Source organism: Podarcis gaigeae (genome assembly GCF_964106915.1).
Source record: "Podarcis gaigeae genome assembly, chromosome: 7".
In the NCBI taxonomy this organism is placed as follows: domain Eukaryota; kingdom Metazoa; phylum Chordata; class Lepidosauria; order Squamata; family Lacertidae; genus Podarcis; species Podarcis gaigeae.
This window is the reverse complement of record NC_139683.1, coordinates 4,549,546-4,561,683: the sequence shown is the minus strand read 5'-3', so window position 1 is coordinate 4,561,683 and position 12,138 is coordinate 4,549,546. Positions and strand designations below refer to the sequence as shown.

The window sequence follows — 12,138 nt, the reverse complement described above, 5'->3', positions numbered from 1 at the left end:
CCCTTGCTGACACCTGTTTGCTTGCCAGACAGAGAGTCAGCGAGCAAGCAGGTTGTGCTGTCGATTGCTTTCTCCACCTCGCCGTCACGGCCATCTGGATGAAAGCAAGAGGCAGGTGAAGACCAAGCAGGTTGCGATAGCGAAGAGGAGGAGCAGGTCCTCAGCAGATGCCCAGCCATGAATGTATTAACCTTTCAGAACTGGTTCTGCAATGTGTTTTGATAAGGCGAGCGGAATTTCACAAGGGGGTTGAGCAAAGCCCCGTATTGGAGAGGTTGAAAGATAAGCCTCTGTCTGGAGTTGAGAATTTAGCGTTCGTTGACGGGAAAACAGGCAGACATGCCTGGTTGGAAGATAAACAATAGGTATCAGCCACTGATCAGCAACTTGGGTGTCTCACAATTTGGGGATGGATGGGATATTGATGTAGAAGATGGTGAGTGGAGACAGATCAATCCTACAGTGTTTTAGAGAGACCTTGCACTTTCTAATGCCACCTCGACTGTTCATTGAAGACAGCGTGCCTCTGAATGATGCCAGCAGATGGGAATTTCAAGCAGGGAGACCCAGCGGAGGAGGAAGGGGGTGTGGGTCACTCTGGGTCTCATCGGGGGAGGGGTGTCAGTGGCGTAGCATGGGGGTGCAGGGGGGGCCGGCCGCACCGGGCGCAACATCTGGGGGTTAGGGTTAGGGGTTGCAAATCCACAGGTTAGGGGGCACAAATCCACGGGTTAGGGGGCACAAATTACTTGCCTTGCCCCGGGTGCTGACAACCCACGCTACGCCACTGGTGTGTGTGACAAAATGACAAACATGTGAGTTTTAAAAAATATTTTGTAAAAAATTGGGCTCATGAAACTTTTTAGTTCAGTCAACAAACGTAACGAAATGTGGCTGTCGCTGAGTGCCACACTGCAGGGGCCGGCACTTACTGCAGGGCCTGCAGCATGCCCGAGCCATGTGTCTCTCCTGGGAGTCGAAACAAAATATGAAATAAAATAAAATAAAATAAAAAATTCCTTCCAGTAGCACCTTAGAGACCAAGTAAGTTAGTTATGCCTCATGTTGTGTTTGCTTCAGGTCGAGCGTTTTCAGGTTGCGTTCTGCGGCGACCCGGAAGTACCAGAAAGGGTTACTTCCAGGTTTCGCCACTCGCGCATGCGCAGATGCTCAAGATGATGTCATGCGCATGCGCAGAAGTGGTGAATCACTACCTGCACAGACGTGGGTTGTGTTCTGCTCATGTTGCGAACGGGGCTCTGGAACGGATCCCGTTCGCAACCAGAGGTACCACTTTATTGGTATGAGCTTTGGTGTGCATGCAAGCTTCCTTGGGGAGAGCATTCCACAGAAAGGGAACCGCTGCAGAGAAGGTCCGTTCTCGTGTTGACACCCTTCAGACCTTGCGTGGATGAGGCACACAAGGAAGGAGCTTTAAAGGATGAATGCAAAGTCCAGGACGGTTTATATGGGGAGTTTCCTAAAGAAAGCCCTGTGAAAACAATGCTCAAAGTAAATATTTACCTTCACTCTGATAGGAAGGAAGAAGTTGGTGCTACAGAAAGTCCTTCCAAAGCTCATTAAACCAGATCTACGTTCCAGTGTTGTCCAAACCAGTGCTTCCCCAACTTTTTTAGGTCTGCACCCATTTGGTTCCAGACACTCACCCAGGCTATAAAAAAATGTTGTTTGGAATAGTGGATTTCAAAAGCCACTAAGGAGGGTAATAACCCAATAGAATTAAAACAGTAAGAATTAACTGCACATTTTTCAAAGTCCAATTACATTTACAGTCCTACCTCGGGTTACAGACACTTCAGGTTGCGTTTTTTCAGGTTGCGGACGCCGAAACCCGGAAGTACCGGAATGGGTTACTTCTGGGTTTTGGCAGTCGCGCATGCACAGAAGGGCCGAATCTCAACCCGCACGTGCGCAGACGCGCTGCTGCAGGTTGCGAACACTGCGGGTTGCGAACGTGCATCCCACACGAATCATGTTCGCAACCCGAGTGTCCACTGTATTTAGCTTAATTATTTTAACAAAATTGATGAACTGGATCCAGTGATACCAGCTTTCCCAAGTCCAATAGCCATCTGTGCCTCCAGTACCCCCAGCTAACACTGCAAAGAAACGCTTTTGAAGTTAGTGCAGGGAAACCCATGTTCATCATCACAGACATTTAACCCGAGCACAAGAGATGAGCTGGTGTAGGGTGTGAGTAGAGATAATGAGGCACAGGAAACAAATCCCATGTTGTGGAACTTTGGTTGTTGTTGTTGTTTTGTTTTTTTTTTTGTTTTTTAAAAGCACATTTGTGCTTTGTTTTCAGAAGCTGCAAACTCAGTGAATACATGAAACAGCTCAGTAAAACTAGGACCTTCTAAACCATGGCAGCCCAATTATGGAAGATGTCTTCCCAGGTTTTAAGGCAGGGGTGCGTTGTGGTCTTTTCAGCACAAACCTTTCTGTTTTCCGAGGGCTTCTGATCCATCCTATGTTGTTGTTGTGAACCGTGGCAAATTCTAGTTCACAGCTAACCCATATTCCTCCACAGCACTTTCAGTGTCTCGGGGATTGTGAACTGGGAAGGACAGTGTGTGTTTGATGGTATATATATATATATATATATATATATATATATATATATATATATCTATATATATATATATCTATATCTGTACAGAGTGTGTGCTCGGAAGGGGGCAGGCTGTCCAATTGGAGCTTTTTGTGTCTCTCCACAGGCAGGGCTGAGGAGAAGTTCTGTGCCAGCATTTAAAAGACGTGGGGGGTGGGGTGGGGTGGGGAGAGAAGTTGGCTTTCACTTCTCAGCAAAAAACCAAATCCCAAAATGAAGACAGTTGCTTGTGTCATGCGCGTCTTGTGGATTTGGGAGGGGGAGTGCCTGCCACATGCAGATGCGTCCTTGATCTGCCAGACAGAGCCTCCAGATGGCCTTGTGGAGACATCGGTGCCCTGCTAGATCCTCTCTCAAGGAAAGCCTGGACATCGCTGCGTTTCACAGCCTTGCATCCTGGAATTAACGGAGCGTGTTTCTCTCTCCTTCTCTTCCCCAGGTCTTGCTTGCCTCGGCTACAAGGAGGAGCCCGAATCCAAACATGGGACGGCTGGATTGATCTCATGTAGAGCCCGGGGCGAGAACTCTCTCATTTCCTCCTGTTATGTCCAAGATCTGCCTTCTGCCTGGCCATTGCTTTGAGTTCCAAAGGACGAGGGACCTAGGATGAGGAGGAGCACTGGATATACCTTGAACCTGCTTTTGTTATTGCCACTTTTCTTTGTGTGGACCGTAGTGGCGCTCGACCTTGGGCAGTCTTCGTGCACCACTCTGGTCCAGGGCAAGTTCTTTGGCTATTTCTCCTCGTTTGCCGTCTTCCCGTTGAACTCTTCCCGCTGCTCTTGGATTATCCAGAACCCCGACCCCAGGAGGTACACCTTGTACATGAAGGTCTTGAAGCCCACCGGTGGATGCGACCACCAGCAGATACGGACCTACCAGTTTGACTCCTTCTTGGAGTCCACAAGGACGTACTTGGGCATGGAGAGCTTTGACGATGTGCTGAACCTCTGCGACAGCTCCACCCGCTATGCCTTCCTCCAGTCCAGCAAGCAGTTCCTCCAGATGAAGCAGACCGTGTCTGCCTTAGAAAGCGGGCATGTCCGGTGGAAGCCGGCCAAGGTCCAGGAAAGGGATTTCTCGGTGGAATACCTGGTGGTCGGCAACAGAAGCCCCAGCAAGGCTGCCTGCCAGATGCTGTGCAAATGGCTGGATACTTGTTTGACCACCAGCAGCAGCTCCCACCCCTGTGGCATAATGCAGACCCCCTGCGCTTGCTCCAGCGGAGAGGTGCTAGACCAGCCCAGCGATATCCTGGGCTTCACCAAAAAGAGGGACGATTGTTTCAAAGATGGGATTTACTTGGAGAATTGTGTGAGCAGCCCAAAGGACAGCAGTGGGCTGGATTTCATGGGTAAGTGATGTCGTCCGGATGCTCAGCGGTGCAGAAATTGATCAGAACTTATGGCTCAGGTACAGGGGAACATTTTCCCCCTTCTACCCATTCATTGATTGGCACAGTCAATACCACAGCTTCAATTTGCTTTGATTTAAAGTGATCTTGGCTTGCCGTCGTTGAGGACATCAAAAACTAATTTTGCTGTCTGTCTTTGGGGGTTGGAGTTAGGGCTATTAAGAATTATAAGGAAGTTAAGCAGCATGCCTTTTCCATGGTTGCTCCCCTGGCAATATTGTTATATATCTTTAGTCGCCAAGCAAAAGCATTCCTCATTAACCAGGCCTTCTGCCTTTAAATAGATGTGGCCTTTTAGAGTGAGAGAGATGCCTTAAAAAACTGTTTTTATTCATTACTTGGTTTTAATGTATGTATGCGGGTGTTTTGCTTGTTTCCATGAGTCGCTTTGAGTTGCCTTGGCCTGAAAAAGCAAGTGACAAACTCAATTAATTAATAACTACGACTACTAAGAACAACCATTGGTTCAGCTTTTGCTAACTCAGTCCTCCAGATGTGTCCTCCAGGCATGCTGGCTGGGGCTGATGGAAGTTAAAGTCCCAAACATCTGGAAGGCACTTGGTTGGTGAAAGCTGTCTTAGCTGCTACAGAAAATCAGATCTCCGAAATGGGTTAACTCTTGCTTTGCAGACATGCCATTATAAATGGCTGCTATACATTTGCCTGTGGTCTCAGGGCTGGCCAAACCATAGAGGCCAATTAGGCAGCTGAATAGGGCAACACAAGCCCATGAGAGCCTTCTCCAGCTGTGTTAATGTTTTGGAAAGAAACACTGGATTTGCGCAGAACACCCACCAAATGAGCTTTGCAGCTTGCTGGGTGGGTGATCTAGATTTGGGTGTTTCAGCACTGAAGTCTTTACATTTTAAGCTATTGCTACTACTATGGTGACAGGGAGAGTTTAAATTCCAAAACCAAAACTCCAGGATTCATTTTATTTTCCCCACTGAGTTTAGCATGTATTGCCTCCCATACCGTCTTCCATGCAGGATTTCCGCATTTTATGCATTCTTCTATATTAAAGTTACCAGACGCCCCCGTTTCCTGGGGACAGTCCCCAGATTTACAGCTTTCTCAGCATTTACATGTACTTAGCGAACAATAAGTGTCACTGAAAAAAAATCTGGTAACCTTATGCTATATCAGGGGTCAGCAAACTTTTTCGTCAGGGGGCAGGTCCACTGTCCCTCAGAGCTTGTGGGGGGGGACAGACTATATTTTGGGGGGGGGGGGATGAACGAATTCCTATGCCCCACAAATAACCCAGAGATGCATTTTAAATAAAAGCACATATTCTACTCATTTAAAAACACGTTGCCTCCTGGACCATCTGTGGGCCGGATTTAGATAGCGATTGGAAAGGATCCAGCCCCTGGGCCTTAGGTTGCCTACCCATGGCCTAACTGATGCCATTTTGCTTCTGTAAAAAAACTAATAATAACTAACAAAACCAATAACATCCACCACTTTAAAAGGCCATAAATAGCTTAATTAGCCAAAGGCCTGAGAGAAGAGGAATATTTTTGCCTGGAGCCTAAAGATATGAAATGAAGACACCAGGTTAGCTGTCCTGGTCGAGAGTATTCCATAAGTGGGGACCCACCACAGAAAAGCCCTGTTCTCGTGTTGCCATCCTCTCCTCTCATGGAGGAGGCACATGAAGAAGGGCCTCTGAGGATGATCACAGATCTGGGTCTGAACAGCCCCATGATCATCATGGCAAACATGGAGTCTTTAGCCAACACAGAGCCAGTCACCTGGGCATGGATGTTGACGTCCCTCAAAACCAGCTATCTGGGAGTCCTCAGCACCGCTTCTGAGACCAGCTCAGGCAGTTCAGGCAGGGAGACTGCTGCGCAGTAAGGCCAACAGAACCCCATATCTGTCTCGAATGCCCAATGCCAGGAACACACACCCTAGATCCTTCCCCAACTAGACAGAGAGCTTGGAGAGGGTCCCCTCCCTGACCCTCACATCTACTCTGATGCTGCACCGAGTACCCAGGCGGGCACAGCTGGGTGAGACCATCTCTGCCCTGCTCACCCACCCTGGCCTCACTGATATAGACCAGATCAGCCTCCTTATCTATACCTGGATAATGGATGAGAGAGGTCTTACTCAGAGCCAACCTGGCAGTCAGCAAAAGCAGGTGCAAACCCGAGAACTGGCTGACAGGAGAACTGAAATTCCCCAGGTTGGAGGAGGCGTTGGCATGTGGCATAGTCACCAACTGTCTGTGTTGTGTGCCCCTTATCTGGCCTGCCCCACCTCCACCACTGTACCTCCTCCTACCCTTAACCACTGTTCTAGCTCTAGCTCTAGCCCTAGCCCTAGCCCTAGCCCTAGCCCTAGCCCTAGCCCTAGCCCTAGCCCTAGCCCTAGCCCTAGCCCTAGCCCTAGCCACAACCCCAACCCCAACCCTAAAATCCTAGCCCTAGCCCTAAAATCTTAGCCCTAGGCCTAGCCCTAGCCCTAACCCTAACCCTAACCCCAACCCCAACCCCAACTCTAACCCTAACTGTAACCCTAGCCCTAGCCCTAACCCCAACCCCAACCCCAACCCCAACCCCAACCCCAACCCTAACCCCAACCCCAACCCCAACCCCAACCCCAACCCCAACCCCAACCCTAACCCTAACCCTAACCCTAGCCCTAGCCCTAAGCCCAACCCTAGCCCTAGCCCTAGCCCCAATGCTAACCCCATCCCTAACGCTAGCCCTAGCCCTAGCCCCAACCCCAACCCCAACCCTAAAATCCTAACCCTAGCCCTAGCCCTAACCCTAACCCCAACCCTAGCCCTAGCCCTAGCCCTGTTCTTCTCTCATCAGCTCCTCTCTTCCCAGACACATCTCCCATTGACAACAAAAAACCCTACACAAATTAAAGAAAACAGTTAAAATAATTAAAAACAGTTTTTAAATACCCTCCCAAAATGAAACCAAAGCAAAACTTTCTGCATTATCCTCCTTGTTGGACTGAATCTCCTTCCAACAGAGAATCCTACAATTCTCTCTCTCTCTCTCCCCTCCTAGCAAAGTCTTTTCCTGAGCATCCTAATCTCACTTTAGCTGCTGCTCCACAGTAGCATCTCTCTAACAGGATGTTCTGACTGCCTCTGTGCTGGCTCAGGTCTCTTCCAGAGCTTAAGGCAGGACTTGATGCCAGCTTTGGGGGTAAATGTTTTTGTGCCTGCAGTACACAAAAGCAGCAGGTGGTGTTTGTTTGAATGGATGAGAAGGCCCTTTAGGGAGGCTGCTGCTGGCTCTGGGAGATGGTGGGGCCTGGTGTGCCTCTCTCAGTTAGCAGAGATGTTGACTTTTGGCTGTACATGCAGCTTATCTGAGAGATAAACAGTAGCCTGGAGAGCTGCTTGGCCGGCCATTATCTGTTGAGATGCTTTAAAAGGCTTTGTGGATTTTTGCGGTGACATCACAACAGCATGTTATTAACACAGAAATAGCAAGTTGATGGGATGTAAGTTTTAGCTGCTGGAAGCAGGAAGAGGAGCTGAAATTGCCTTGTCTGTGTGTAAGGTGGTTTCCCCCATCTCAGTTGCCCCAACATGTCCCCAGCCCTCCCCTTTATCTTTTGGGTGGGCCCTAAGGACTTAAAAAGTGGGATGCGGGTGGCACTGTGGGTTAAACCACAGAGCCTAGGACTTGCTGATCAGAAGGTCGGCAGTTCGAATCCCCACAACGGGGTGAGTTCCCCTTGCTCTGTCCCAGCTCCTGCCAACCTAGCAGTTCTAAAGCATGTCAAAGTGCAAGTAGATAAATAGGTAACACTCCGGCAGGAAGGTAAACAGCGTTTCCGTGCGCTGCTCTGGTTTGCCAGAAGCGGCTTAGTCCTGCTGGCCACATACCCGGAAGCTGTACGCCAGCTCCCTTGGCCAATAAAGCAAGATGAGCACTGCAAGCCCAGAGTCGGCCACAAGTGGACCTAATGGTCAGGGGTCCCTTTACCTTTTTAAGGACTTAAAAACAAATGTGTGGTCTGAAAACGGCAGCTTTAATTTAGTAGTGGCTGGGGCCCATTGGAGTTGATAGGGTGGAGGGCAGGGAGCCCAACACTAGGTGGCGCCAGAGTCAATGAGAGGTGCAACCATAGCCAATGGCAGGCAAAACTCTCTCTGTACTTAAGTACCACTAGCAGCCATGCAGGAAAACTGTATGGCAGTGGGGGGCTGATGCCTATTGGGACAGAGAGGCCAAAAATTGGTGGAGAGCAATGACAGGGGCAGGCAGCAAAGTCTAGCTTCACCTCTTCCCACCCCACTGATTTCTACAAGTGCAACACAAAGAGCTCATCCAGACTCATCCAGACTTCCTTTTGTGGCACATTTCCAAGCACAGGACCACTGTATCTGGGACGTTTTTCTCTTTCATGGGCACTTTCCCCAAAAAACCCTCATCTTTACCACTAAATCGGAGAAAACAGCCATCTGCAGGAAACTCAGATTGCTGTTTTTTCCAATTCCGCGTTAAAGAGTGAGTTTTCGCAGGGGGAAGCTCGGACACAGCACTTTAAAGTGGTATTTCCCAAACTTGGGTCTACAGTTCTCATCATTCACAACCACTGGTCCTGCTAGCTAGGGATGATGGGAGTTGTAGTCTTTGGACTACAACTCCCATCAGCTGGAGACCCCAAGTTTGGGAAACCCAGACCTAGAAAGTGCTACACAAGAGCTGAGTATGAATGAGCCCTGAGACCAAGGAGGGGACAGCTGATTGACAGTGCCACCCCCTTGACCAGTTGTTGTAGGAAGGAAGACAGGCAGGTGGAGGCTGGCTGTGGACAGATTGAGGTTGGCCAGGGTTGTCCCCCTTTCTGCAATGGATCAACCTGCACCGCTGCTTGTCTCCTTCTGAACCTCCTGGATGAGGCCCAATGGTTAATCTAGTTCATTATCTACTTCTCAGTGGCCACCCAAATGCCTGTGGGAAACCCAAGCACAAGAGGAACACTCTCCCCTCTTGTGGTTTCCAGCAACTGGCATTGAAAGGTATTACACATATGTACATTTTGGAAATATGCACCTGGGTGATTCTTTTCTGCAGTCGCTGGCCCTCCATGCTTACCTCATTTATTTGTTTTGTAAAATTTACGCACCTCTTGATCGTTGAAAACCTGCAAGCGTTTTACGAAAAGGTAGAACAGTAAAATCGAGGGGGCTGGGGTGGGGGAATCACAGCCCTACTTAAAAACACACAAAAGTTACAATGCTAAAACAGATTAAAGCAGGAAGTGTTCTTGTGAGTGCATCGTAAGGCAAAGGGTCCACAATATATATCATTCATTGGAATTACACAGTGGGTTGTTAAGAGGCAGGGGGTGGCAGCTGGGGTCTGGAGGTAACGATCAGACTTTGAAAGCTGGCATCATTGGATCAAATTCATCAATTTTCTTGAATTAATTCAACTAAAAAGTTTTAACTGGGTTTTGAATATACGTGCAATTAATTGTGGCTCTTTCGAATTTTATCATCTTATTATCATACTTGGTTGTGCAAGCTGCTGTTCTGAAGGATGCTTTTAAGCAGGTAGGGCAGGGAGCACTGGGGATGAGTTTACGGAACCAAAGCAGCGGTAGCCCAAAAAGTTTGGGAACCGCTAAAATAGATCAAGCCGAGAAAGAATGTCAAACGACACAGCTCTGGATATAGAAGAATCTGTATTAAGGAATCCCTGGGGTGTGAATACGGAAGATGGGAGGGCTGTGCTTTCTTTTCCATGTGCCCCCTTCCTTGACTCCCGTCTCTGGATCTGAAAGCAGATGGTGCGTCGGGAGCAGGGTGGCCGGGCTCTCCGCAGAGTATCAGTAAAACAAGCCATTATCTGAGCGCAGTGCAGATGCAGCAGAAGGCTCGAAAGCCAGGGGACTCTGCCCTGCCAGATGCCAGAACTGCTCTCATATATTTTGCATGGGGTTGGTGTGAGGCTTCCAGTATTGGGAGGGAAAGATAAATCCCATATTCTCTAGCTAGCTCTTCCTCAACATTCTGAAACCTTAGCAGGCACCTCCAAGCTCCCTTTACAACCAGAGCACGCGATCGGAGTGTCTGTGCTCATCTGTGCCCGCAGTAAGTCCTAGATTCAAACCCTGGCAACCACCAGGGTTAGAGAAGAAACCTCAGAGAGCTGCGCTGTGGATAATCTTGAGTGAGATGAACTTCTGATTCCTGTTTCCTATCTCTGTTCCTGTTCCTGTCTCCTTCTTCTGCTTCCTGTCCCAGTTTCAGTCTCTATCACAGGCATAGGCAAACTCGGCCCACCAGACGTTTTGGGACTACAACTCCCATCATCCCTAGCTAACAGGATCAGTGGTCAGGCATGATGGGAATTGTAGTCTCAAAATTGTAGTCTCATCTTTCTTTAAAAACATCATCTTTACCACTAAATCGGAGAAAACAGCCATCTGCAGGAAACTCAGATTGCTGTTTGTTCCAATTCCGCATTAAAGAGTGAGTTTTGCTTATACCTGCTCTAGCATCTCCTGGTGGGGATGGGAGAGATTCTGGAGAATAACTGCCAGTCAGTGTAAATAGCACTGAGCTGGATGTACCCATGTCCTGACTCATGTATGGCATCTCCTTAGGTTTCCTATGTACACAGGGTATCTCAACGTTGAAGTCCATCTTAATTATTCTGGAGGAACTATCCTACCATTAGACTCTGAATGACCACCAAGACCACATAACACCGGTCCTGAAAGACCTACACTGGCTCCCAGTACGGTTCTGAGCACAATTCAAAGTGTTGGTGCTGACCTTTAAAGCCCTAAATGGCCTTGGCCCAGTATACCTGAAGGAGCGTCTTTACCTCCATCATTCTACCTAGACACTGATGTCCAGTGCCGAGGTCCTTCTGCCGGTTCCCTCGCTGCAGAAAGCCAAGTTACAGGGAACCAGGCAGAGGGCCTCCTCAGTAGTGGCCCCTGCCCTGTGGAACGCCTTCCCATCAGATGTCAAGGAAATAAACAACTATCTGACTTTTAGAAGACATCTGAAGGCAGCCCTGTTTAGGGAAGTTTTTAATGTTTGATCTTTTATCGTGTTTTTAATGTTCTGTTGGGAGCCACCCAGAGTGGCTGGGGAAACCCAGCCAGATGGGCAGGGTATAAATAATAAATTATTATTTTATTTTAGAGGAATCAGTGGTTGAGAACATGCATTGCAAGCTGAGGCTCCTGAGCTCAGTCCCTGCCATTTCCAGGTAGGGTTGGGAAAGAACCCTGTTTGAAGAGAATGGAGAGCCACTTTCAATCAGTGTAGACAACACTCAACTAGATAGGCCAATGACCCGACTTTGCACAAGTCAACCTCTTACATTCCCATATTTTGGGCTGCTTAACTTGTTGAGTAGAGAAACTAATTGGGACACAGCCCACCTCAAGTAGCCCACCTGCCCTAATACTGCTCACTGATCCCCTTCTCCTAGAGACAAGGTTTCAATTCAGTCCACATTGAAAGGTGAACTCAACTCAATGGTACACGGACTGAAGCACAGCCCTCCTTCAAAATTTGCACCTCTCTGAATTTTTGCAGCGAAGTCTCTGGCCAAGTAATGTGGACATAACTACATAGGCTGGGGTGATGTGTGTGTGCATACACACCCACACATGAAAACAGTGAAACTAGCATACAAAACAAGCCCTATTAGGGAGACTTGCTTCGCAAAAATGTGTATATGAATGAGAATTGCATACAGATGTGTATATTGGGAGAAATTTGCAGTAAAAATCTGACGAATTTTCACGCGTATGATTAAAAAAAGGAAAACCCTCAGAAACGGATGTGGAAATGTGGGGAACTAAAGCTCGGATTGGATAAATGAGCAGCTGAAACTGAAAATGACAGATTTGGCCAGGCCTGAGAGGGCCACAGGTTCCTCATGCCTGGTCTACAATGAGCATACGCAGTAAATAATTGCATTATGCTAACGTGGGCACGGTGAGAGAAGGCACAAGCTTTTCCAATCTGAGCTGCCTTTCCAGCATTTTAATAAAACGTATTTCCTTTTTATATGATATAAAGGAGGAGGCAGGAAGGAAGAAAACGAAAGGCCTTGCTTCTGTTCCCTGCTCAATAGCT

At 48.2% G+C, this 12,138-nt stretch overlaps 1 protein-coding gene across 3 annotated transcripts in view; it reads left to right on the top strand.

Annotated features, from left to right (window-relative positions):
* Positions 1-12,138, top strand: part of ADGRB1 (adhesion G protein-coupled receptor B1) — a 394,945-nt gene that overhangs the window by 102,677 nt on the left and 280,130 nt on the right. For all 3 annotated transcript variants that reach the window (XM_083748972.1, XM_083748971.1, XM_083748973.1), the window contains exon 2: positions 3,075-3,989. In XM_083748972.1, the coding sequence (XP_083605098.1) occupies positions 3,242-3,989 (748 nt within the window). In that variant the 5' untranslated portion in view covers positions 3,075-3,241. The remainder of the gene's footprint in view (positions 1-3,074; positions 3,990-12,138) is intronic.